At 44.6% G+C, this 27,648-nt stretch overlaps 1 protein-coding gene across 5 annotated transcripts in view; it reads left to right on the top strand.

Moving 5' to 3' along the window:
* The window catches only part of MTF1 (metal regulatory transcription factor 1), a 45,395-nt gene that overhangs the window by 4,875 nt on the left and 12,872 nt on the right, over positions 1-27,648 (top strand). For 3 of the 5 annotated variants that reach the window (XM_061184470.1, XM_061184473.1, XM_061184474.1), the window contains exons 1-7: positions 1,400-1,469; positions 3,252-3,710; positions 18,954-19,192; positions 20,026-20,157; positions 22,528-22,601; positions 23,048-23,184; positions 26,280-26,357. In XM_061184470.1, coding sequence (XP_061040453.1) covers positions 3,303-3,710; positions 18,954-19,192; positions 20,026-20,157; positions 22,528-22,601; positions 23,048-23,184; positions 26,280-26,357 — 1,068 coding nt within the window. In that variant the 5' untranslated portion in view covers positions 1,400-1,469; positions 3,252-3,302. Of the gene's footprint in view, positions 1-1,399; positions 1,470-3,251; positions 3,711-18,953; positions 19,193-20,025; positions 20,158-22,527; positions 22,602-23,047; positions 23,185-26,279; positions 26,358-27,648 lie in introns of those variants that run through there. The other 2 variants (XM_061184472.1, XM_061184471.1) reach the window with 2 other exon arrangements.

Here is a 27,648-nt window from a genome sequence, read left to right on the forward strand (position 1 = left end):
TTATCTTTTAAGAAATGGCAGCTCTCAGCAGCTGGACATTTGTGGCTTAAGCACTGGGGCAGGGTGGTCCCTGGTGGTCCAGTGGTTAAGAATCCGCCTTCCAACGCAGGGAACGCGGGTTCAATCCCTAGTCGGGGAACTAAAGTCCCACATGCCGCGGGGCAACTAAGCATGCGCGCCACAACTACTGAGCCCGCGCGCTCTGGAGCCCGCATGCCGCAACTAGAGAGAAGCCCGCGCACCGCAACGAAGAGCCCGCTCGTCACAACAAAGATCCCATGCGCCGCAACTAAGGCCCGATGCAGCCAAATAAATAAATTTAAAAAAAAAAGCACTGGGGCAGCTGGTCAGGGGCCAGAGACATATTTGCCTGGCAGTCTGGTGATAACAGCCACTATTTACCTTTTTCAAGCAAGAGATAGTACAGGCATGGCCCCAACCCCTTGACCCCTGATCTAGTTTCTGAGGATTGTCCCACTTTGAATATTCTAGAGAAATAGCTTATGGGGAAAATGGCAGCGGCTGCTAAGAGGTTCTGACAGCTAGATATTTACCAGTCAGGAGCAGAGTAAAGGCACATGCAAAATCGCTTCTTGGATCACCACTACACCTTGGCAGTGTAAGTGATTTAGATACCGGCCAGTAGGATGACAATGTGAACGGTTAAAGAAAGAATGGCCAGTAGGTGGCGGTGCCTGGCCCGGGCACGAGTTCCATGGAAGCCGACAGTCCTCTGCAGGGGAAGAAGCCGGGAGAGACGGCCTGGGCAGGGGTGTGAGGAAGAAGGGAGTTGGGCGTCTTAAGCGAGGCTGTGAAGCGGGGAAGAGGTGGTGGCGTCCTCCGGCCAGGCTTGGAATACTCCCCATTTCTGCCATTTGGGTCCAATCTTCCTTTCTGGGACCCTCCTGCCCATATTAACTTTGTTAGGTGAGGAGGGGAAGCTGGGGCCACAAGGAGAAACCCGGAATGTCACAGCCTTCCAGGCTTCCCCCTTGCGGTCCGGGTACGAATTCGGCAGCTAACTGGGGTCCTTCCTGTTGCGGTTGTGGCTGCTAAGGTGAGGGGAGCGCAAGCCGGGCTGGGGCTACTTTGGATTAGTGGCCGGGGGTCTGATCACTCTTCCTTGCGTCTGCTGCCTCTAGAGCCGAGCCCCGACTCCCCGCAGGCAACTCCCCCGCTAGGCGGAGGACTAGGCGGGCGCTACCCCACGCTGGACGAACTCGTGGCCCCGCGAGGTCTCCGCGGTGCCCACCCCGTCCCGCCCCTTCTGCTCGCCAATTGGAGGCTCGAGCTCGGCCCCAACACCGACTAAACCAACCAGAAGCGTCAGGGAGAGGCGGAGCCACTATCTCCTCCTTCCTCCGGAAAGCGGAAGCGGAAGTGACGTTCGGGGAAGGTGGGGGCAATCATGGTGCCGCTGGGGAGGGGAGAAGCTGCTGCCGCCGCCGCCGTTGCCGGGAGCCGCGGAGGTAAAAGGGGAAATCAGACGCGTCCTGGGCTGGGGACTTCCCGGGGGGCGCGGGACTTAGGCTCCCTCCTGAAGCATTTTCCAGTAGGGACCCCAGACCGGTCACCATAGGGACCCCACCCCTCCTCCGTTTCCATGGGGATGGGTATCCAGCCCCCCTCCCCTGTTTCCATGGAGATCCGGACCCTGCCCCTCTTCGCCCGGCTTGGAGCCCCCCAGCCTGACTTCGGGTTTTTCCGTGTAGCCCTGGACTGGGGACTATCCCAGACAGGTTCCTTTTCCCAGCCTCCTTTCAAGGGTGCTCCGTTTGTATTTCTCGTTTGCCACCCTCAAACCTCCTGGTCTTGTTTGTTCCGGACAGTTGGTCTCCGCGTTGCCGCCTGTGGTGCTGGGGCAGCCCAATGGGGCCCCCGGTGCTCTTATCTCTCCTCTCAGATGCAGCGAAATGTGCATCTACCGGGTTGCGTAAGCCAGAGCAAGGGGTCGGGCCGGTTCCTCCCGGCTCAGATCCCTTGGCCTGTCTCTGGTAGCTACCACTCTGTCTAGCCGCCCTACCGAGTAAAGGTTCACTTTCTAATCCGGAGCAGAAGAGAAAGATAAAGTGCAAAGCCAGACTGGAAACTAAAAGTGATTATTTTTAAATTCTCTGTTATGTCTGCCAGACCCGCGTTTGTAGAACCTGTGTGTTTACAGGTAGAAGAAGAATCACTATTCCAGAACAGGAAAACTTCAAATTTGATATTTTTCCCAAGAGAGTTTATCTTTCCAAGAGAGTATATCTGCAGGTCTTTCATTCATTTAACTGACATATCCTGAACTCCTCGTGTCAGTGTACTGTGCTAGGGGCAGTAGAAACAAAAATAAGACTCATCATTCCCTCATTGCAGAGAGCACACTATAAAGCATAGCTTCTAGTGGACACCAGATTGTTTTAGGAGATAAATAGATAAAGTGATCTGCATTAGATATGCCTGATTGGGGATTAGCCCCACTACCCAGAAGCTGAAACATCTGTTCTCGGAAGGAGGGAACAAATTCACACTTGATTCCTCTCACTGTTGTCAGACATTGTGCTTTAACATACATTATGTCTTTTACTCTGCATAGCAATTTCCTGAGAACAGGAATTACGAGTTCCACCTTACATATGAGAAAAGTGAGGCACAGAAAGTTACCCAAGTAGTGTGTAGTAAAGCCGGGATTTGTGGGTAGGTGACCCTGCCTCCAAAGCCCTACTCCTTCCAGCATAGACTTACTGCCTCACGATCTGATTTGGGGAATATTTAGGTGGAGTTCCCTTACTTTAAGATGTATAGCAACTCAGCCTCGAAACAGTTTGCCCCTATTTCCCCTTAAGTGTTTTGACCAACCTTCACAGTGTTTGGCAGTAAGGCACATTTGGAAAGTCTTATAAGCTGCTACTTATTACTTCCATTTTTTATTTTTATTTTTATTTAAAATTCTTTTTGGCCGTGCTAAACGGCTTGCCTGATCTTAGTTTCCCGACCAGGGATTGAACCTGGGCCCTCAACAGTGAAAGCGCGGAGTCCTAACCACTGGACTGCCAGGGAATTCCCATTACTTCAATTTATTAAAAAGGACATTGTTTTTCCTTCAAAATGACTTGATGGGTTTAAACTTAAAAAAAAAAAAGTCCCAAGGAAGATGTTTTTCATTTACTTTGTCCTGCTCTTGAAACAAGAGGAAAAAAGAGCCCTGTGATTGCTGAGGAGGTCCCTGGGTCCTATGGTATGGCTCTGACTCTGGCTTTGTTCTGTTGCAGACAGGTCACTACCTTTCCATTTCTCACAATTGGGCTGAGCACGACTGAACCATGGGGGAACACAGTCCAGACGACAGCATCAGCTACTTTGAGGTAGAGGAAGATGAGCTGACCCCCGATGACAAGATGCTCAGGTTTGTGGATAAGAACGGACTGGTGCCTTCCTCATCTGGAACTGTTTATGATAGGACAACTGTTCTTATCGAGCAGGATCCTGGCACTTTGGAAGACGACGATGACGACGGACAGTGCGGAGAACACTTGCCTTTTCTAGTAGGGGGTGAAGAGGGCTTTCATCTAATAGATCATGAAGCAATGTCCCAGGGTTATGTGCAACACATTATCTCACCAGATCAGATTCATTTAACAATAAACCCTGGTTCCACGCCCATGCCAAGAAATATCGAAGGTGCAACCCTCACACTGCAGTCGGAATGTCCAGAAACGAAACGTAAAGAAGTAAGTAAAGCAGTGGGTGAGGGCCCAGTTTGGCTTTGGGGAAAGTCCTTACACAACTCTTATCAGCAGTTTCAGCCAGGGAGTATAGGAGCCCCTGGAATTAGGACCTACAATGGCTTTCCTTACCGTATATGCTTCATGTTTTTTGTTGTGACTGCTTTCTGGAACTTTTGGTGTGTATGGCCGCATTGAAATCTGGGAAAACTAAATTGCAAATTTCTTCCCCGGATCATAAATAAAATAGACACTTCACTGAGGTAAATCCATGTCTCTGATGTGGAAATAACTGGATTTGGCTTATCTCTGAGTTGTGTAAAAATGACTTGTTTTGGAGAGATGAGTATTTGCTGGACTATACTTTATTAGTGAAAGTTTAATGGATAATAAAGGCTAGCTTTCTTTTTTTTAAATTAATTAATTTTTATTTTTGGCTGAGTTGGGTCTTTGTTGCTGCTTGCGGGCTGCGCGCTGGCTTTCTCTAGTTGCAGCGAGCAGGAGCTACTCTTCGTTGCAGTGCGCAGGCTTCTCATTGCGGTGGCTTCTCTTGTTGTGGAGAACGGGCTCTAGGCACGCGGGCTTCAGTAGTTGTGGCACTAGGGCTCCGTAGTTGTGGCTCGCGGGCTCTAGAGTGCAGGCTCAGTAGTTGTGGTGCACGGGCTTAGTTGCTCTGCGGCATGTGGGATCTTCCCAGACCCGGGCTCGAACCTGTGTCCCCTGCGTTGGCAGGCGGATTCTTAACCACTGCGCCACCAGGGAAGCCCAAGGCTAGCTTTCTCTTGTAGGAAACTCGGGCAGGAGGCAGTAAATGAGAGCAGGTTATCTAAAAGAAGTTTTCGTGCTCATATTTAGCTAATGTGTGTAAGGTAACACATATTACAATGTTTCGAAAACTGTAAAGCATTGTACAGATTGTACTAGGGATGATAATTAGCAGAGTAAAAGATGTGGTTTAAAGGTAGTGATATACATTATCCGGGAACTAATTACAGGTCAACTAGGAAAAAAACTGATCCCTGGTAGTTGCAATGCCAAGGACTAAATGTAAGATGTTACCAAACAGCCACTGGGTAAATTGTTTAGCAGAATATTTTTCTCTTTTGCTGTAATTCAGGTCTTGAAGCGGGAGAATCTTTTTTTTCGTGGCATTTGGTTTTCCTTTGCTAGCCTTAGAACCTCAGAGCTGGAAGGAACCCTAGTGAGACCATCTTGTCTTACCTCCCACCTCATGCAGGGATCTCTCTGCAGCATCTCCGACACCAATGCCTCTGGTCTCTGCTTGAACACTTACAGAACAACGAGAGCACAGTGTTTCACAGTCCAGCGTAATACAGAGTTTGTTGGCCAGCTCTAATTGTTAGAAAGCTTTTGCTCGTATGCAGCCAAAATCTGCCTGCCTGCAGCTGCTGCCCGCTTGTCCCAGTGCTTCCTTTCTTCTTTTTTTTAAAATTTATTTATTTTATTTTTGACTGCGTTGGGTCTTTGTTGTTGCGCGCGGGCTTTCTCTAGTTATGGCGAGCGGGGGCTACTCTTCGTTGTGGTGCGCGGGCTTCTCATTGCGGTGGCTTCTCTTGTTGCGGAGCATGGGCTCTAGGTGCACGGGCTTCAGTAGTTGTGGCTCGCGGGCTCTAGAGCACAGGCTCAGTAGCTGTGGCGCACGGGCTCAGTTGCTCCGCGGCATGTGGGATCTTCCCGGACCAGGGCTCGAACCCGTGTCCCCTGCATTAGCAGGCAGATTCTTAACCACTGCGCCACCAGGCAAGCCCCCAGTGCTTCCTTTCTGAGCAGCAAGCTAAACCTTCCTCCCACCCGACAACCCCTCAGGTAATTGAAGATCATGGGTTTCTCTGCATCTTTTCCTGTGCAGGCTCGACATCTCCATTTACTTAAATGTTCCTCTTACGACATTTTCCTCTAGTTTCTCATCAGCCTGGTCACCTTTGATTGTACAAGTTCCAGTTTTCCAAAGTCCTTAAAATTTGTAATTGAGCACAGTCTCACAAGTGTGAGTCAACTGGCACTGAGTACTGTGCGACTCTTTATCTCTTCATCTGGGCACTGTACTACAATTGTGATATGGTCTGTATTTTATTAGCAATAACATCCTACTGTTAGCTGGCACTTGGAAATCTCTAGAATGGTGTTTCTTAGCTGGGGGTAGTTTTGTCCCCCAGGAGACACATTTGGCAATATCTGAAGACATTTTTGGTTGTCGCACTGGGGAAGTGCTACTGGAATCTAGTGGGTAGAGCCCAAAGGTCTGTAAAATATCTACAGTGCACGGGACAGCTCCCTACAACACATAAATAATTGTCTGGCCCCAAATGTCAGTTAGCTGTATTCCAATAAAATTTTACTTACAAAACAGGCAGTGGGGTACCCTGACTACCCTTAGTCTAGAACATAGGGAGTTGTAGCAGAGAAGGATGGAAATACAGCAGAGATTCAGCCATGGAAGGCAGTGACAGTATGCAGAGGGACCTGGACTGTATTCTGGAAATACACTGAAGGTGTCTGAGCCAAGGAGTGATGTGGTTAGAGTGGTATTTTAGAAAGGTTGCTCTGGTAGCCGTGGCAGCTTGATTGCCTGGTTAGGACATAGTTGCAGTTTAGGTTTGGGGTTTCCTTTGAGTCTGATGAAGGATGGTGTGGAAAGAATCCAGAGCTTTGTTGAAGTATAAGAGAACTTGGTATATTATTGGAGTTTGAAGAATGAGCCATGAATTGGGTCTGACTCAAAGGATTCATCCGTTTTTCCAAGCGTGTTGAGTTTCTTCTGTCTCTTAGCACAGGGGCCACATGGGTGACTGATGGAGCTTCCGATCTCAGTAGTGAGTTAAGTAGTTCAAGTCCACTGTGATAGGTACTTTGAGGCTCATTCAGAGTGCTCTGTGCCTGCTGAGGAGAAAGCGGCCGACTCTCCTGTCCCCCTCGCCCTCCATGAATGGTGATTCCTCAACAGGAATCAAGAAGACAGGAAGAGGAGAATGTTTGGTGGGGAAATTGATGAGATGGTCGGAGTATAATGAATGTATAGTCCTTGGAGAAGAGCAACGTGAACAAGTTGAGAAGCCCTTTGGAAATGTGGACCTGAAGTCGAGGAAGTGGCTGGGGATTAGAATTGCGGATCCATGGAGGAGCAGTAGTTCAAACTGTGGGCAAATAACCCAAGGGAGAAGTAAGAATTGTTCTGAGAATTGAAGGGTTGGAAAGAGAAAGAGGAACCAGAGTTCCCATAGTCCCAGGGTTGGGTGGAACGCAGTGCTGTGGAGGCTGAGGGAAGAGAGATTTAAGAAGTGTGACTATTCCTTTGTGACCCTGCAGAGGGATTGAGGGGCCGAAGAGGAGCCATTAATTCTGCTTCTTGTGCAATTGATCACCTCATGGGAAGACTTGCGCTAGAGCGCTGGAGGCTGAAGCCAGATGTCCAGCGATGGAGAAGTGAGTGGGCAGTGAGGAAACAGGAGGCAGGAAGCATCAACTTTTTCTTTTCTTTTTCTAATAGGGTAGTTGGAGGAAGAAGAGTGATGAGGCGGTAGTAAGTCAAGGGGACTGGATCATTTTTTTAGCAGAGGAAATTTGAACATGGCTTAGGGCCTAAACTTTGGGCCATCCTCAGTTAATGATTACTATGTGAGAGTGTTTCAAAAGCAGATGTTTGGGAAACATAAAGTTAAATCAAGACAGAGATTTGCTTATTAGTATGGGATTTCTCAAGAGCTTTTGATAATAACTAAGAAGGAAGGACATGCAGAATTCTCCAAATATTTTGAACTTGGGAAACCATTTTTCAGGTCTTATTTCCACGGTCAGTGTTTTGTGGAACACATTTTGGGAAATGCTGATCTAGGCAGAAAAGGAGGAGATGGTAGAGAAGGAATGATTATGCAGTCAGTGATATGAGCTGTCACTTTCCCACTTCGTCCTACTTGCAAGCCTGGTTTACCACTCATGTCTTCTGATCCTTGATAATCATGTAATAGGACAAGGTCAAGGGCACATGTAAGCACCTTGTTCAGTCTACCGTGGATTTAGCTCACTCTACTTTCCTCTCACCACATTTTCCCATTCTATCCATGAGACCTACACGGAAGATTCTAGAAACTATTTTTGAAATCATTAGTTGCAGGGTTGGTTGGGGATTGAGGGAGAAGCAGCAGTGGCTTTCAGCCTTTGAAAATTTTTCTAAATGACCAGGCATTCAGGAGACTCGCCTTCCTGAAGCACCATCTTAACCGTAGCTTTTGTTTTAACAGAGGTGTAGCTTTTGTTTTAACAGAGGTGTTATTTTATTTTATTTTTTGGCATTTAAATCCATTTAATTGGCCTGAAGAGCCCAGTGTTTATGACTATTTGATAACACTCTTCATGATTTCTTTACATTGCCCCACCCCCACCTTTAAAAAAAACCCAGAAAAACAAAAACTTGGTCTTTTCTCCATCTCTACGCCCAGGTGTTACTCTTGAGAAATCAGATCATTTGATAACTAGTTAAGTCTTCTTGGCTTCCGAAGCAGCTTATTTTCAGAGTCAGATTTTAGCTTGATTTTCCTGTTTACCCTTGATTGTTCCATTGTTTCCTATAGTGTGTGGTTGGCTTACCTATTACTTCATTTTTTTCCCTCGTGCTTGTCTTGTGCAAAAATAAGCCAACCAGAACCTTGCTACAGGTGCTGTCTTCTCCTTCCGCAGGGCCACTGGTCATTCCCATTCAAATTGCACATGTCTTATTCTTGAACTTGCTACTTTACTACTGTCTGCCTGTTGATTTGGTAGCTTTGAAAACTCTCAAATCAAAACATTGTCATTTTGCTGAGGATCAGCATTCTTTTTTTTATTTTAATTAATATATTTATGGCTGCTTTGGGTCTTCGTTGCTGTGCGTGGGCTTTCTCTAGTTGTGGCGAGCAGGGGCTACTCTTCATTGCAGTGCGCGGGCTTCTCATTGCGGTAGCTTCTTGTTGTGCAGCACAGGCTCTAGGCGTGTGGGCTTCAGTAGTTGTGGCACTTGGGCTTCAGTAGTTGTGGCTTGTGGGCTTAGTTGCTCCGTGGCATGTGGGATCTTCCCGGACCAGGGCTCGAACCCATGTCCTCTGCCTTGGCAGGAGGATTCTTAACCACTGCGCCACCAGGGAAGTCCAGGATCAGCATTCTTAAGCGTTGCTCTTTTAAAACCTTTCTACTCAGCTGTATTTCTAAGGAGCTGTATTTCCTTTAGTCAGTTCATGCAGTCGATGGTTTCCCAAACTTTCTTGCATCTGTGCCCTTCCTGAGACCTTTCTAGGACTGTTAGGTTATCTGTTCATCTACCTCTGTCTGAACCACATTGGTGAACATAACGTTCCCCCCACCCCCACCCCACCAACTGATCTTGCACTTTTCTGCTGCATGGTTGGCCAAGAAGTGTGAAGAAGCCCAGGAATCACATACCAAATATGCTCTTCATGATGCATCAGAGTATTCCAGTGTATTGATTGGGAGAGAATAGCTGTTTCTACCAAGAAGCACAGTTACAGTGATGCTTTATGAATTAGGCTGCTTGCTACGTTGTCAGTGACATTCCAAGGGGTCTGGTTTTTTTAGTGTGACAAATTTTAAGTATAAAAATAAGGGGGAAAATTTGACTCCAGTGTTTCAGAGCCTTTTTGCAACGTGCCCTTTACCTTGGGAGACCCAGTTCCAATCTCATTCCTCATTATCAATCCCTCAGGCAGTGGAAGGATCCACTCAGACAAACCAGGTTGTTGCTGACTCTGCAGAGGGGACCCACCCACTTTTAGTCTTTGCACACAGTGATGACATTCCTTTACAGGTTCCCTTCTGAATACCCACGGAATTGCCCTTCAGAACTAGGACAGAGACTGTTTCTGCTTGAAATGCTAGTGTTAAGGATCCATTCATTCTTTCCACAAGCTTTTGCTTATTGAGTATCTACATTTGTCAAACACCAGGAAGAACAAAGAAATAATCCCTGCCCTGAGGGACTCTAGGGGAGTCTAGAAGGGAGACCGCTAGAGGCTGTATGTGCGAGTCGGTAGGAAACCAGGGCTGGAAGCATTTTCTGTGTACCAGCAGACGAAGCCATTAGAGCGCTGTCCCCTGCATGCCTGCATGTGTGTCACATACCTCTGTGCAGCATTCAGCATTTCCATCACTGAGGCCCACTGGCTTGGAAAAGGGACAAGGGTGGTTTTATGTTCATACTAGTTTTCCAGCATAATGCTGCAGGAATAACAGTTCTCGGATTTACATTTTACATAGGCTGTACCTGTTGAGTATTGCTAAAATTTCGCTGTGGTAGGACATTGGAGAAAGAATCCAAATGTTAATGTTTTTCTCTTATTTAAATCAAGCTTATTCTTAAAATTGTTTCTTCTGTGATGTGCACAGGGATAATTTAGACCTAGGTTCTGTCTTTGTTCTGGTATATACTGTGTGGCCTTGGGTAAGCTGCTCTGTTTCCTCTTTTGTAAAATTGAAATGAAAATATCCCGTTGCATTTCGTGATGGTGAAATGAGATTTATTCATTTATAAATATATAACGGGATGCATAAAACATTTAGCATAGTGTCTGGTGCATGGTGGTTTGGTCTGGTTTGGTGAATGTTCATTTACTTTCTCTTCCTCGTAGGCCCACATAGTTCTTGAAGGAGGTATGGAAGGAGGTATTCTGTTAAAGAAAAGGTTAAAATTGTCTTTGTTAGGAACTCTTTGGGAAGCATTTTCTCCTAAAACAGGGTTATAAATTGGGTTTGGGTTCCCTGGAACCCAGTGACCCCTAATTTGCTGAACTGTCATATTAATACAGCTATGGAATGTGACCCACCATTTAGAACCGTGTTTTACAAGGGGAACATGTTGGTAGTCCCGCTGGAGGGGTTCTAGGTGCAGCCGTTGCCACAGGTAACCTTCCATGCTCATGCTCTGCTCCCTTGGACTTCTCGGCCTTCCGTAGCAGCAGGCCCCCGAAAGTTACTTCCATGGTGGGCAGTTGGGGCACGAGGCAAAGCTGGGGTCTCTTTTTCAATATTATTCTTAATTTTTTTCAATTGAGATAAAATTGACGTATAACACTATATAACATAATGATTCAGTAATTGTATATATTCAGTAATTGTATATATTGCCAAATGATCACCACTGTAAGTCTAGTTACCGTCCATCCCCACGCAGTTACAATCTTTTCTTCTCGTGATGAGAACTTTTAAGATCTACTCTCTCAGCAACTTTCAAATATACAATACAGTATTATTAACTGTAGTTACCATGCTGTACATTACATTCCCATGACTTACTCACTTCATAAGCTGAGGACTCTTACAGCTAAAGAATGAGGACTCCTGTTAGGCTGGCAGTGACAGTGGCAAGAGGGTTAGATGGTTAGCATCTGTTGAGCGCCTGCTGTGTACTAGGCACTGTGTTAGGGACTCTGATCATTTTGTATTTTCATAATAATCTTATAAAATAGGTACTGTTAGCTCTCATTTTACAGATGAGAAAACGGAGGCTTAGAAACATACAACTGGCAAGTGGTAGAGCTGAGATTTGAACTGAGGACTTTGTGCTTTTCTATCATACACACCACCTTTGCGAAGACAGAGAGGAGAATCAGACACTGAAACCCGTTAGCTATGAAAAGGGCTGAGCAATGAGGGGCAACAGGATGGATGGCATTAGTTCTGTAAGGGTAAAGGATTGAGGTGTGGGAGCAGCTATGTGAATTCAGCTCTGAGATGGGCAGTGGAGGTCACTGCATGGCTCTTCCATTTCTACTTTGAGCTCTTTGGTTGCACATTATGGAGTGGGAGAAAGGAGATCACTGCCAGTGTGGAAACAGTTGGTACTGGGGAGAGGGATGGGAAGTCCCTAGTGATGGGAAGGAAAGTGCAGCTCCTACAGCTGTAACAGCCAAGCCAATCATTTATTTATAAGAATGTTCAGGTGCTGGGTGCTCACAATCAGAGGCTCCCTTTCCTTATTGGGAATGGCGCTGTTAGTGTGTGTAGGATCTAGTTCTCTCGGACTCATTTCTTTTTCCTCCAGCAGAAACCCAGCCTTTTTTCTCTTCTGAATTTTTTTAAGCTTTTGTCTCCTAGAGTTCCAGTGTTTTTCTCATTTTTGCTTATCTCATTCACCTTTCCTCCTCTGATCCTGTTGACTTAACAGGGCAGTCATCCTTGTTAAATACTTCTCTATTCTAGAACTACTCAGAACACTTTTATGAATCTACATCAGTTCTCTGAAAGCTCATGCCTCCTGCCCATTCCTAGCATTAGACCTGGTCCGTCCTCAGTGAGCCCAAACTGTGCTGTCTCTGAGCTCCTTAACTTGGTAATCGACAGCCATTTAAGTGATGCAGTGCTCAAACTCTTTTGGAGAAACGTGTTTTCCAATGGAATCTTTGGTGACATTATGTTCATATTACAGATACTTCAGTTAATTTCGATAGGCCAATTTATTATGTGTCACCTCTCCCTCAAGTTCTTTAAATTTAGCTTGGGTATCACCTCCTTTGAGAAGCTTTTCTTAGTCATCCCCAAGTTTAAGTTTTTTGTAGTTTTTTTTTTCTAAGTTTTTCTCTATATTCTAGTATCCATACAACTTCTCATACCATATTGTTCTTGTCTGTTTGAATTGCCTCTTGACTTTGAACTCCTTGAGAGCAGGGGCCATTTTTTCTCTATCCCTAGCACCTGGGAGAAATATAATCCTTGGAACATAAGGTTTATCATGCATGTATGCATTCAAAAAATATTAATTGTATTTAAGTGTACCAAATGTTGCAACACCTCCGCTGTGTAACGTGTTTTTTGCAACTTCCTCCTCTGATCCAGTTTGAGGAGGTTTAGTTTTCCCTTTTTGTGAAATTTGGTGCTGTTTAGAAACGATTCTGAAAGACACAGTATAGAGACTTGCATTTACTGCCTTCCTCTAGATGGGGTGAGGTTGCGTGTTTATTCAGCATACTGTTGGGGAGCATTTGCTTTGACAGTCATCTGTCCCCCCATTAAATACAAATACCTTCCCCACTCTTTGTCCTCTCTTCTAACTTTCCCTTCTCTCTCCTCAGCCGTTCCGTGAAAGAGTAGTTATATTCATTGGCCCTAGCTCCTCCCTTTTCCCTGACTTTTCAGCCTGTTACGTCCTGGCTTCTGCTCCTACCCCTCCAATGAAGCTAGTCTTGCTGGGGCAGTTCTGACCTTGTGAGTTGGCTGAGTCCAAGAAATGCTTCCTCAGTCACCTCTGCTACATTTGACCTGGTTGACCATCCTCCTTGAAACTCTGTTGCTTTGTCACTTATAGTCCTTGCCACTACTTTCCTCAACACTACGTCCTGTTGGTTTGGTTTTGTTTGTTCGTTTAGTCATCCACTCCTTCACTCAACAAATCTGAGTTACTTCTCCACAAGGCTAGTTCCTGAGGCTGTTGGCAGTGAACAAGACGGATGTGGTCCTTGCTCTCATGGAGCCTACAGTCCAGCTGGAGAGTAGCCGTTTATTCATTTAACTCCACAAATATCTACTTAGTGCCTCCTGCTTTCCAGCTACTGCTGTGCCTAGATTCCAAACAGATAATCATGTAAATTATCTACGTGCTTTAAAGAAATACAGGATGCTATGAGAACCTGTAATAAGGGTACCTCTTCTAGTTTGGGGAGGGGGTAGGGATCGGTCAGTGAAGAGGTCCTTGAGGAAGGAACACTTAATGGAAGCTTGAATTGGCCAAGTAAGACAACCTAGATGGGAGCAGGGGTTGGTAGGGCTGGGACACAGGGAGGGATAGTTAGTTGCACTTGTTACTTACAAAGTTATCAACTGCTGTAGCGTCTTAAGAATGAAATTCTGCTCTTGTCATTCACCGTTGTCGTAAGCTCTATGACGGAGACATGCAGACTCCTTTATTATAGCATTCATGGGGTCCTGGTTCTCCTTCCTGGTCAGTGATCATTTTGAAATCTCTATCTTGCAGCACCAAAGAGGTTTGTTTTTAGTCTTGATGAAAAATCAGGACACGTGCGTGAGAGGGTAATTAACCATGTACGCTGAGTGGCATAGTTAAATATTATTAGAATTCAGAGAAGGGCACTGTCACATAGATATGGAGTGATAGTGGCGGGCATCAGAGGTAGTGAGGCTTGAATGGAAGAGAGAGACTCAAAAGCAGAGAAGAAAGGAACCAGGCATTTCCAGTAGAGAGAAAAGAGAGAGAACAAAGGCAGGCGAGTGGGAATTCAGTGTTGCAGTTAGGGAAGGGGTTACTGTCCCCTGTAGGCCTCGACAGAGCCTGCTTTTGGCCTGGTGACAGAAGAGGACCTGGAAGGACTTTGAATATGAGGCTAGGGAATTGGGACTTAATCATTTGAGCAGAGAGGTGGTACATGTGGGACACTGTTTTAGAATAAATCTGGCAGTGATTGGCTTCAAAGCTAGGCACTGAGACATGAGAATGCCTGGTCAGTAGTTCAGTTCAGCAGATGTTTATCGAGACGTCCTGTGTGGCATGGGGAAGGGAAAGGGGTGAATGAGCGAGAGAGCGCTTGCCTGGGGAACCTAAGGACATGTGCAAGATCCTATGGGTGGTTGGGCTTTTGAGAGAAGGACAAGGAGCCAGAGGGGAGATGGGCTTTTTTTTTTTTTTGTAACATCTTTATTGAAGTATAATTGCTTTACAATGGTGTGTTAGTTTCTGCTTTATAACAAAGTGAATCAGCTATACACATACATATATCCCCATATCTCCTCCCTTTTGCATCTCCCTCCTACCCTCCCTATCCCACCCCTCTAGGTGGTCACAGAGCACTGAGCTGATCTCCCTGTGCTATGCGGCTGCTTCCCACTAGCTATCTGTTTTACATTTGGTAGTTTATATAAGTCCATGCCACTCTCTCACTTCGTCCCAGCTTACCCTTCCCCCTCCCCATGTCCTCAAGTCCATTCTCTACATCTGCATCTTTATTCCTGTCCTGCCCCTGGGTTCTTCATATCCTTTTTTTTTTTTTTTTAAGAGTCCATATATATGTGTTTGCATACGGTATTTGTTTTTCTCTTTCTGGCTTACTTCACTCTGTATGACAGACTCTAGGTCCATCCACCTCTCTACAAATAGCTCAATTTCGTTTCTTTTTATGGCTGAGTAATATTCCATTGTATATATGTGCCACATCTTCTTTATCCATTCATCTGTTGATGGACACTTAGGTTGCTTCCATGTCCTGGCTATTGTAAATAGAGCTGCAATGGACATTGTGGTACATGACTCTTTTTGAATTATGGTTTTCTCAGGGTATATGCCCAGTAGTGGGATTGCTGGGTCGTTTGGTAGTTCTATTTTTAGTTTTTTAAGGAACCTCCATACGGTTCTCCATGGTGGCTGTATCAGTTTACATTCCCACCAACCGTGCAAGAGGGTTCCCTTTTCTCCACACCCGGGAGATGGGCTTTTGAGAGAAGGACGAGGAGCCAGAGGGGAGATGGGCCCCTCCCTTCCCCACACCAACAGGTTTTCAGGGTTTGGCAAACTGTGGTCCACAGGCCAAATCCATACAGATGCCAGTTTTTGTGGAATGGTTTTCACATTCTTAAGTTATTTTTAAAATCAAAAGAACATTATTTCATGATATATGAAAATGATACAAAATTCAGATTTCATTGTCCATAAATAAAGTTTTTTTTGGAGCACAGCCTTGCTTGTCCATTTATATATTGTCTATGGTTACCGTCACATACAGCAGCGGAGTTGAGTGGCTGTGAGAGAGACCGCATGGCCCACAGGGCCCTTGAGTCATACCCATCCTCACCTCGGATCCTCCTTCTCTGAAACTGAATGTCCTTCCACCTACCTGAGGCTTTTCCCTCCGCCCAGGCTTTTAAATATCCTTGTGGCCTTCATGTTCCTCCCAGATCCTCAGCTTCTTTCTTCCGGGACCCTTCTCCTTCCAGATATGCTCAAGGCCTATCTCACTTCAAACAGACAAACAGCACTTCATCAACTCAACCACTTGTGCTGCTGCTTTCCACCTCCAGTCTCAGTCCCCGCCTTTCGTTATTCACCTTCATCCAGACTTCTGACCTCATCAGTCCCCGCCTTTCGTTATTCACCTTCATCCAGACTTCTGACCTCATCAGTCCCCGCCTTTCGTTATTCACCTTCATCCAGACTTCTGACCTCATCAGTCCCCGCCTTTCATTATTCACCTTCATCCAGACTTCGACCTCATCAGTCCATTAAAACTAGTCTTGCTGAGTCATTGGTGAATTCCTAGCTGCTGGATCCAGTAGTTTCCCCAGTCCTGTCTTCCATGTTTTCTCTGACATTTAACATTTTGATCATTCTCTTTTCCTTGAGACTCTTTATCTTTTGGCTTCTGTGACATCCGTCTCCTTTGCTTCTCTTCCTAATTCCCCAGCCCTGTCTCCCACTCATCCATCAATGGCTTCTCTTCTTTGGCCAGTTCCTTAAACACCGGTGACATTCAGGAGCCCGTCCTTTGTCCTCGTAGCCAAGATTTTACTGAGCATCTACTATATGCCAGTCCCTGTATGGAAATACTTTATGCAGATTATTCCTAATTATTACAACAACCCCAAAAAGATCGATTTTGTTTCCTTGTTATATACAGGAAATTGAGACTCAGCTTAAGTAATTTTCCCAAGGTTACACAGTAAGTGGCAGAGCTGGGGCTTGAACCAGCCTGCTTTAGTGTAAAGTAAAGTCAGCTATTATCTGTGTACCAGAGACTCCTGCTGTAGATTTTCTTTTTAGCTTCCAGCCTATATGTCTGTCTACTAGACATTTCTACCTGGCAGCACCTCAAACCCAACTTATCGTCTCTCCCCAACCCCCATCCAGTCCAAAATTGGTATGTGACCATCTCTTTGGTCATCCAGGCCCCAATCACGGGAGTTGATCTTGACTTTGCCTCTCCCTGACTGCTGCCATGCCTCAGCACCCAGTTGTCACTACAGCCACTCATTTCTCCCCTTTTAATTTCTCTGCAATTCATCTCTCATGATGTCCACTATCACTTCCCTAGTTCAGATTCTTCTCATCTCTATCTTGGACTATTGTCTCCCTTCTCTTAATCTCTACCCCTTCTTCTATTCTCTTAGCCTTCCAGTCTGTCTTCCATAGCTTCCAGAATGATCTTTTCTAAACCCCACATCTGATTGTGTTGCTATCTTGGTTAAAACCTACTGATGGCTCCCATTGTCCTATTCCTCTACTCTATAGCTTAACTAAGGAGGCTTCACCTTATTTTTCTAGATTCTTTTTCCAGTCTCTTGCCTACTCAGGTGTGTTTGTGGTCCCCTGTACCAGCGTACTCATATATCTCTCCAATGTAGTTCTCAAGGTGTTACTTCTTTCTGGAATGCCCATCTCTTCCGGTTTGTCTGAGGAACATTTTTTCAGTTTAATCCCTACAAAATGGACAAAGAGGCAAACCAAAAAACACCCTCAGTTCAGAGAGAGTGCCTCAGCTTCTGAGCCTTCACTGTGTCCAGTCTTTCTTAGAAGGGTTAGGTTTCCCTTTTTTATGCTTCCCAAGCACCACGGGTGTGTATCTGTTGTCCGACTCAGCACAGTGTATAATAGTTTGTGCGCATCTGCCTCATTAAAATGGTGCTCTTTAAAGACAGAGCTTTATGTCTTGTTCGCCTTTTTATCTGTGGTATCTAACTTGTTGCCTGGGACATAGTAGTTCATTAACTGTTGAATGAATACCAGTAGTGTGGTGAGAGCTATGGACTGAAGCTTTGGAGAAAGATGAGGATTAAGGGATGAAGATTTTTGCTAAAGCTGAAGAATGGGCAGAACTAGCACCCTGATATGTATAGCATCAGATCAATGACAAAGTCTTTCCACAGATGCTTTATCTCATTTTGTTCTGCTCAGAAGCGCCGTCAGACAGGTCAGGCATTCAGTTTTGCCTTTTAGAAATGAAGAATCTTTAGTTCAGAGACGTGAAAAGACCTACCCAAAGTCCTGAACCTAAGTGCCAGAATTCAGTCTTCTCCAGCCAAGGCTATGATGCTTCCCCTGAACCAATGGAGAGATGGGGAAGGTTTGGGAGATGAGAGAGAAGTTTCGGGCTAAACCTACATTTAGAGGTTAAAGAAAAGGAGTGAGTGGCTCAGGGAAGACGATAAAGAGCCCCGGAGAATTACTGTGTGGTGAAAGACAAGTTTTCAGAAGGAGAAGGCATTGTCGATGAGATTTTTTTTCAAATACTAAAGGAAAATTGGGAAGGAGGAAAGAGTTTTACCACCAGGAAGCTCAAGAGAATGGTTTCGTCCGGTGAAGCCCACCTGGCCGAGTGGTTCCACAGGCATTGAGGGAGGTGGAGGCACCTGTGGATAGCACTCTTTCCAGAAGGATGATGGTGGGAAGGAGACCAATAGGCTGGCAGTTTGAGAAACGTCGTACTACCAAATATTCCCAGAAATTCATGGTACATTTTTTTCATTCTGTAGACCTGAAAATAATGCAGTGGAAATTATGCTAGTACGTAACTGTGCTAGTATACCTATGACTGACTATATAAATTTCAGAATGTTTTAAACTCAATTTAACATTGGTCAATTCCAATCAAGATATAGTGCCAGACGGGTTCAAGCCCTGGTCTGGGAAGATCCCACATGCCGCGGAGCAACTGGGCCCGTTAGGGTTAGGGTTATAGGAGCCACAGCTAGTGAGCCTGCACGTCTGGAGCCTGTGCTCCGCAACAAGAGAGGCCGCGATAGTGAGAGGCCCGCGCACCGCGATGAAGAGTGGCCCCCGCTTGCCGCAACTAGAGAAAGCCCTCGCACAGAAACGAAGACCCAACACAGCCAAAAATAAATAAATAAATAAATAATTAAAAAAAAAAAAAAAAAAAGCTGTAGTGCCAGAGGGCAGGATGTTCAATCAAGCCTTAAAGTCAAATTGTATTTGAATATGGGTACGTGTAGAAGTATGTGCCCACCTATGGGGGTAGACGTTTACTAGTCCAAAAACACTGTTCTTATATTCATTTAGAGTGTTTACCTACCTACAAGCTTGTCTCTTGGGCATTACTCTCATCATTTGTCGTCCAGGTGTAATTTGGTCAACGGGAAGATTTTCTCCACTTTTGTTAGAGGGTGTTTTCTGTGTTGATGATAAAAACCTGTGTGTCTCATCTGCATCTCCTGAGAGCCAAGCCCTGGAGGGAGTTAGGCCCTGAGCAGCTCTTTTGTCCCACTGACAAGGTGTCTTCTGTCTGCCAGGTAAAGCGGTACCAGTGCACCTTTGAGGGCTGTCCCCGCACCTACAGCACAGCAGGCAACCTGCGCACCCACCAGAAGACCCACCGGGGAGAGTACACCTTTGTCTGTAATCAGGAGGGCTGCGGCAAGGCCTTCCTCACCTCCTACAGCCTCAGGATCCACGTGCGGGTGCACACGAAGGAGAAGCCCTTTGAGTGCGACGTGCAGGGCTGTGAGAAGGCGTTCAACACGCTGTACAGGTCAGCCCGTTCCTCCCTGCACCACCAGCCTCTGACCGCAGCTCTGTCCTGACTGCAGAGCTCTCCCTGCACAGTACAGACGTTCACTTTCAGGGCTTTAAAGAGGACAGTAATGCTCAACTGTTGACAGTTCATTAGAGGAACTTGTAACTTAAAGATTGACACATACTAGGTTGGTTAAAAATCAGAGTCCTTTTGTGTCCGGATTCATATCTCCTGGAATGACATCCTGGCCTCAGGATTTTAGTATTTAGCATAGAATAATATCTCCTGTTGGCTCAGGAGCTTGGAACCAAGGTTTCTTTCACTTCCTTCCCTGCCTCACCTTAAAGATTAACTTTTTTCTACCCCCAAGAAATGGGGAGTGGTCCACTCAGCCATTTCCCTTTTCCCCCGTTTGTGTCAAGAGACTTATATTAGTGTTCAACATTGCGTATAAAATAGCGCACATAATAAATACTAGCTAACACTTAAAAAGCACTCATTGTGTGCTAGGAAGTGTCCTGAGTGCTGATCCTCACAGCCACTGCTCAGGAAATGGAAGCACGGAGAGGTTTTGTAACTGGCTCAAGGTCCCCCTTCTGGTAGAGGAGAACAGAATTTGAGTCCCAGGCAGCCTGGCTCCAGGGTCACACTCACACCTCTACGCCATATACTTCTACGCCATATACCTCTACGCCATATACTTCTCTGAATTTGAGCACAAAATGTTGGATACTAATGTATTATGGCTATAGAATTCTTATGCACTTGACCCTGATGCACATTAAGCTGACGTGGGAAGGCTCTGTAGTACATTATGACAAAGGGGATTTCTCTGGGGTATCTTGCAGGCTGAAAGCACATCAGCGGCTTCACACAGGGAAGACGTTTAACTGTGAATCTGAAGGCTGCAGCAAGTACTTCACCACGCTCAGTGATCTGAGGAAGCACATTCGAACCCATACAGGAGAAAAGCCATTTCGGTGGGTCTTGCTGTTTTCTATTTGTCACTGACCAGGTTTCAGCTGAGTGTTTTGATGTACTCTAAAATTTTTCAAAGTGGAAAGGAAATTCCCTTCGCTGGTTCTTTGGGCAGTGTTTGCTTTCCCCAGGATATTTGTAACCAACTACTGCAGATTGGAGGAGTGGCGATGGATTCCAAGAGCATCCCTACCTACTCTGCGGATGGTGGCCTGTCTGCCTCATTCTTTCCCTTTCTTTCTTTTTTTTTTTAATAAATTTATTTTATTTATTTATTTATTTTTTTGGCTGCATTGGGTCTTTGTTACTGCACACGGGCTTTCTCTAGTTGCGCTGCATGGGCTTCTCATTGTGGTGGCTTCTCTTGTTGCAGAGCACGTGGGCTTCAATAATTGTGGCACGCGGGCTCAGTAGTTGTGGCTCGCCGGCCCCAGAGCACAGGCTCAGTAGTTTTGACGCACGGGCTTAGTTGCTCCGCGGCATGTGGGATCTTCCCGGACCAGGGCTCGAACCCATGTCCCCTGCATTGGCAGGTGGATTCTTAACCACTGTGCCACCAGGGAAGCCTCCCCACCCCTTTATTTTCAAGAAACGTTTGTTGAAACTCACTTACATGGTGGGTACTTTTATCAGTGCTAGAGAAATACTAAGATACCGGCTCTCCTTTTGAGAACCTTAGTCTGGTGGAAAAGAACCACAAGTAACCAGACAGTATCTGAGACTGAGATGCTGGAAGAGCTTTGAACACAGAGGCAGGGATATGTACCTAAGAAGAGGTAAGGAGGGAAGGAGGAAATGAGGGGAAATGAGGGGTAGGGATGCTTAGGCTACTGGTGCAGATATTTTTTTCTTTTATCACTTGTTCGATTGTTGCTTTGTAATATGTCATGTGTACATACAGACATATAGGAGCATCCATTTTTATCTGTAGATTTCAATTTATATATATATATATATATACACACACATATGGACACACACATATATGTTTAATTGATGCATGTATAAATATAAGGTTGAAGGAAGGAGTTGTATCATCTACTTTCTCCTCTGCTCATAGCATTTAGCGTGGTTCTGGGCATTCAGCAGGGATTGAAGAACAACTTTGGGATGATTATATGACATTTTTAACAAGGTAATCAGTTTGTAAGGATTCCCCCTAAATGTAATATAGATATATTACTGAAAATTGCCCATAAACAATGTCTTTGAATTTGACAGGAGGGATTGCTCTTTTGTTCATGGCATTAAATATGCTACCTTTCTGTTCTCAAATCACTCATCTCATTAGGATACCTAGAAATTGAAAAGTCTTCAGGGACAGTCAACTCTTAAACACCAATTAAATGGAAATGTGTTTCAAAAATTACAGATGCATTCCTGAGTCATGGCCCCTCTAAAAGCAAGAGTATTTAGATTCTAGTTGGTTACTCTCCAGCTGCTGTGAAGCTTGGGTTACTTTTTTCCCCATAGGGCTGTCAAGGGGACTCTGATTTCTATTCAATCACACGCATTTTTGTCATGATTAAAACTGCTAGTTTTTCTTGAATGTTAGATGGGGCTTTAGACACAATGATTTTATGTACTTAAAAAGTAAAATGCTTTAGAGAAGCTTTCTATTTAAAGAAATAAAATATGTTGGCTTATAAGAAAATGCATTCATTTTCATGTAAATAGTTACTGAATACCTGCTATGTGCAAGACTACAGCAGATGTAAAGAACTACATGGACCCTACCCTCAAAGGAATTATAATCTAGGAGAACAGATAACAAATGTATACACATAGAGATAAAATAAGATTGGGAATGACAGGTGCCATAAAAGCAGCACGTAGATAAATGCCCTAGGAGTTCTAAGGAGGAAAATATTACCTCTAGCTTTGGTTATCAAGAAAGTAAAAGAGAAAAGCTCTCTGAAGATTATAGATAATTACATTACAGCCAGTATGTTCTGACTGATTTTGTTCTAGTGTTGTATTTCAGGCCCCATGCCTATGTGAGAGCCTCTGTATCCACCACTGATATTCCTTATATTCCATTTGCAGTAGATTTTCCGTATGTGTTCTCATTGTCAATAGAATTCTGTTGTGTAATTCATCAGAAGGCTTGTATTGTTAGGGCTCTCAACATGTGCCTTGCTTGTAGGACAAGAAATACTTATCCTGGGCCAACTTCTCCCTCTGATCCCAGATTTGTCACCTTACTTTTCCAGGGACCTGTCATCATTCCCATCTGTAAAACCAGTTTCACTGAGCTAATCATAGTGTTCTGAGCAGTTGTTTTAATTTAAGTTTGTATTTACAAGAGATATTGAAGATAAAGGTCTATTAGCTAATGACTGCTATCCTCTCTGCTTAAACAACTTACTTAGGTGTGATCATGATGGCTGTGGAAAAGCATTTGCAGCAAGCCACCACCTTAAAACTCACGTCCGTACACATACTGGTGAGTTTAGGCTAATTTTTATCTTTTAACCTTCATTGAGTCAGTAAATATCTGTACTTCTATTGAGACCTGTAGAGCTTTGTGGAGAGAGCAAGCCTAATCATTTGGCCTTCACCTATAATGTTTGAGTTTCTTTCAGAGGTAAAAAGGATCTAAAGATTGGACTCAGGAGTCCAACCTTAAGAAATAAAACCAATGCAGAGATTCTCAGAAAAGAATCTGGGGGAAAAAAACTAATCTTCTCTTTTAACTTCCCAGGAGCAGGCCATTCTCCGTGCTTTGCTCTACATTAAATTTTAGGACTGGAATGATTAACTTGTAATTTATCCAACTTATTACTTGAACCCTTATTAGAATATTTACTTCCCTCTGTTAGGGGAAAGTAGATGTCTTAATCCAGTGAAATGATTTTATGGTAAAATTAATACCTCTTGTCATTCTTGCAGGTGAAAGACCCTTTTTCTGCCCCAGTAATGGCTGTGAGAAAACATTCAGCACTCAGTACAGTCTCAAAAGTCACATGAAAGGTCACGATAACAAAGGAAATTCATACAGTGCACTTCTAAATCACAATGGATCAGAGGTGTGCAGTGTTTTGTCTCTTGTTTTGATCTGGGCACCATAGAACAGCAACAGTTGTTTGTATATCAAAATAAAAGGTTAAAATGCCTTCTCTCTAAATCTGTTAGTGAGAGAGAAGAAATCAGTGTCAAGATCTATGTCTTTGTGATGAGGTGGTGGAAGCCAGAAATTTCACCAGGCTCCCTGTGATTCAGCCCCTGATTCGGCTCCACCTCCCCTCCGTCAGGTATGGTGGAAGAGATGTCTTGGAACCAGAGGTCTCAGAATGGCTTCCAAAGTGTCAGCCAGGTGCTCTCAAAGGGTGTTATTTTCCCATTCATGTCTATAAAATGGTACGTCTGCACTTGAGTTTGGGACATGAGTTAATGATTTGCTTCACACATTCGTTAATCCATCACTGGAGAACCAGACGGAGTCTGGGGGGTCCCCTGCCCTTTTGAATTGTCTGCACACCAAAAGGTTTGAGAGCCACTGCCTTAAGGCACTGAACCACAGAACAAGACTCTGCAGAGTTTTAGGTGGTTTTGTCTGTTCTTTACCAAGCCCTTCCACCACATTTCCCTCTCCCCTACAGCTTCTTTCCGGAGAGGTCCTGGAATAAATTTACTGTTATTACTTCTGATATGGTATTGGGTAACTTACCTTATGTCTTTTGAACCCAGAAACTGAGAACTGTTATTATTTTGCTATTTCATAGATAAAGAAACTGAAGCACACTGACCCCCTTTTGAATAATGCTGTTCTTAAAGTATGTAATACAGTTTTGATCTGGGGAGAGGCAGCATAATTTAATTCTGCGATTTCTAATTTTTAAAGAACAAAGGATCCCTTTAAAAGGACTGTGTTTTGAATGTGTTTTATTAGTAATAACTCCCCCTGTGTTTTATTAGTAACAATAACTAATATTTACTGAATTTTTACTATATGCCAAGTACTGTGCTGTTTTTCTGTGAATTATCTCACTCACAAGAGGTCAGTATTGTTATTATTCCCATATCACTGATAAAGAAACCTGAGGCAAGGAAAAATTAAATAACTTGCCTAAATATCCAAAGCTTGTAATTAGTCCCGTTTAGGCAGGCAGGCTGATTCCAGAGCCTGGTTCTTGACCCCTATGTCGTAAGAGGCAAAACAGCACTGGTTGCGAAGAGTGTGAATTCACATCCAGGCTCCACAACTAGTCACATGACCTTAGGCAAATGACTTCTTTCCGCCTCAGTCTCTTCCTCTGTAAAACCAGATGAAAATACTAAGATTTGAGAGTCTTTGTGTACAAAGCTGCATTTATGAAGTCATGATCAATTTTCTTGTTTTTGTAACAATCTGAGGACAGTTTCTTGCCAACAGTCTCTATGCATTGGAGGGCCCTAGTGCACAGTGGCCAGACCTCGCCTACTCTGGATGGCTGTTCGCTCCCCAGGGGAGGGAATCTCCTCTAGTCTCAGGCTTTCAATGCCATCGAGATTGCCTTTGAGTCCTAAATTTATATCTCCAGCCCGGATTAACCTTCCGCTTGATGTCTCCACCCAGCTGTCACCTAGGTTTCCCAGTCTTGACATGTCCCAACCTGTTCCTCCTGCAGTCTACCCCATCTTAGTAAATGGTGCAATCTATCCCATCTTAGTAAACGGCACCTCTGTTTTTCTAGTGCAGCAGGCCAAAAATCTTAGAGTCATTCTTGACTCCTTTTCTTCCCTCATACCCCCCACCCACCAGCAAAGTCTATCAGCCCTACCTTGAGAATATATCTAGAATCTGATCTGATTACTTCATTCAAGCCACTGTCATTTTTTGGCCTGGATTACTGCAGTCACCTGCTAAGTGGTTTTCTTAGCACCTTTCCCCCTCTTCTCCCCACTGCTACTCTGTCCATGTCTGTCCTCTGCTCATAACCCTTCAGTAGCTTCTTGTATCACTTAAAGTAAAAGAATCTTTACAATGGTCCAGAAGGCCCTAGACACTCTGTCCTGGTCACTTCTCTCGCCTCATTTACATCACTTCCTTTCACTTTAGCCGTACCATCCACCTTGTGGTTCCTAGAACAAGGGAAGCCCACTCTTGCCTCCGGGCCTTTGTACTTGCTATACTCTGTGAAACACTTCTCCCATGTATGTGCATGGCCCATGCCCTCTTTCCTTCAGTATCTGTTCAAAGTCCACCTTATCTAAGAGGCCTTCCCTAATCTAATAAAAGGGCAGCTCTTACCCTGGCCTTCCCTACTCCGCTTACCCTCCGTAGCATGTATCCTCATCTTGTATACTGTATATTTATTTGGTTTTTTGTCCACACCCCCTCCCCACACTAGAATGTAAGCTCTCTGGTGGCGGGGACTTTGTTTTCTTTATTATTGTATCCCTGGGCCTGGAACAGTGCCTAATACATAGTAGATGCTCAGTGAGTATTTGTTGAATGCATGTGTGAATGGGAACAACTGATCCATGAGGTAAAGCAGGGTTACCACATGAAGTATGTGAATTCCAACTGGCATTCTAGGAATCCAGAATTCAGAGTTAGCCCAGGCAGCCATATATGAATAATAACCCCTCAGTACCACTCTGAGTAAGGGTCCCTGAGATGCCCATGCTGGGGACACAGTGATGTAATGGAAGGAAGATGGACTTTCAGTCAGAAGCACTGGGTTTGTGTTATGCTAATTAGCTGTGTGATTTTGGACAGTTCACTGCTAGTCTTAGCATTAATTTTCTCATACTTAAAATGGGAATGTGAAATAATACTTCAAAGGTTTATATGAGTAGTAAATGAGGTCATGTGAAATTGCTTTATCAGTGGTGAGACCAATTGTACAAATATTATCCATTTCATATTATTATAGCTTTTGTTACTCTGGAGCCTGAGTCATGAGGTAATTCTTAAACTCTATTAACGATCTTTAAGAATGTAAGAGATTTCTTCTTAAGAATATCAGGATTTTAAAAATTGAAATAATTCACATAGCCCTTGCTTTGAATGGTTTTTTACTCTCTAGACATTTGGAACCTTAGGGACACTGTAATCAAGTGTTTTATTACCTGATAGGCTACTATAAATCCTGATTTTTTTTTGTTACTTAATTAGAATTTTTTTTTTCTTTCACAGGATACAAATCACTCACTTTGTCTGAGGAATTTAAGCCTTCTGTCCACAGATTCCGAATTTCAAGAAAATTCCAATACAGTAAGTGTACCTGTGATACGGGTGCCATTAAAATAAGTGCAAGAATTGAGCCCTCCCTTTGGTGGGAAAATTGAGGGAGGCCAGTCTTTGAAGTCTTTCAGATTGAGTTGTGTTCAATTACTAACCATTTAGGGTGTTGTGCTCTTGTTTCCTGATAAGAGCTCTCATTGGAGAGGTTGTTCTCTGATGTGTAGTGCCTTTTGACCTAGATCACTCACTTGATAACCTCCTGCCCCAGAAAATGTCTGTCTTTATTCATTTAGCAAATATTTCTTGAGTGGCTACTCCGTCGGGCAGAGTGCTGGTGCTGAGCTTGTGGTGGTGGTGAAGTAGGTGTGGTCTGTCCTTGAGGAGCTTAAAATTCATCCACTGTAAGGGGGAGCCAGGATTCCGTTTCCAGACTTTTCTCAAGCCCTGCCAGTCTGACCAAAGTCGGTTTTTTCCTTTCTTTGAGCTCACTACACGGGGGTTCTGAGGAGGACCTCCTCTACAGGCCCTCTGCTAGGGGACAACGCCAGTGTCTCTTGATCTGCTTGCTTTGGTTCCCTCTACCATTGCCGTGGCTCCATGATGTATCTTGCAAACTGCCGCATCAGTCCTGAGCTTATACTCCTTCAAGAGGATCTGTGAGCTTTACTGGGTCACCACCGACACTGGTGGTTAAGTGTGCATTTTTTGTTGTTTTTCTCTGGTAAGTAAATACAGCTTAGGTCAGATTTTCTGTGAGTATATGCATAATAAGTAAGGAGGAATCAATGTGATAGGAAGGATTTGAACAGAGACTGAGCGACTCAGGAATGCTGTGAAAAAGTGTTTCTCAAAGTGTGAATGGTGGAGTCATCTGCAGCTCTTCTGCAACGTAGGTTCTTGGGCCTCTCCCAAACCAACTGAGTCAGTATCCTCCGGGAGGGGCACCTGACACTGCAATTTTATATTAGCACACCAAGGCCTGGGTTCTCCTGGTAATGGCAGAACTGCTCTTATCAGACCAGCCCTCCCCCAGAAAACAACTGTATATGCTGGACAAAATATAAAAACAACTACTTGAAGGCACCAGAGAGCAACCCAAACAGGCAGAGGTAACGCTTGGGAGAAGGGGCCACTGGGAAGATAGCAAAGGCACTGGATGGGTCTTCAGGCTTTATGGTTTATCCATCTCAGGGCAAGTCCTGGTTGATACCAAACAAGATGGCCCAGGCTCAGTAAACACTCTGTCTTACTGGCTTGACTAACCAGAGGACAGAGTTCAGGGCTACCACAGCACCTGGAAAGTCGGGGGGATGGCCTGGAA

Source organism: Eubalaena glacialis, chromosome 3 (assembly GCF_028564815.1).
Source record: "Eubalaena glacialis isolate mEubGla1 chromosome 3, mEubGla1.1.hap2.+ XY, whole genome shotgun sequence".
Taxonomy (NCBI): domain Eukaryota; kingdom Metazoa; phylum Chordata; class Mammalia; order Artiodactyla; family Balaenidae; genus Eubalaena; species Eubalaena glacialis.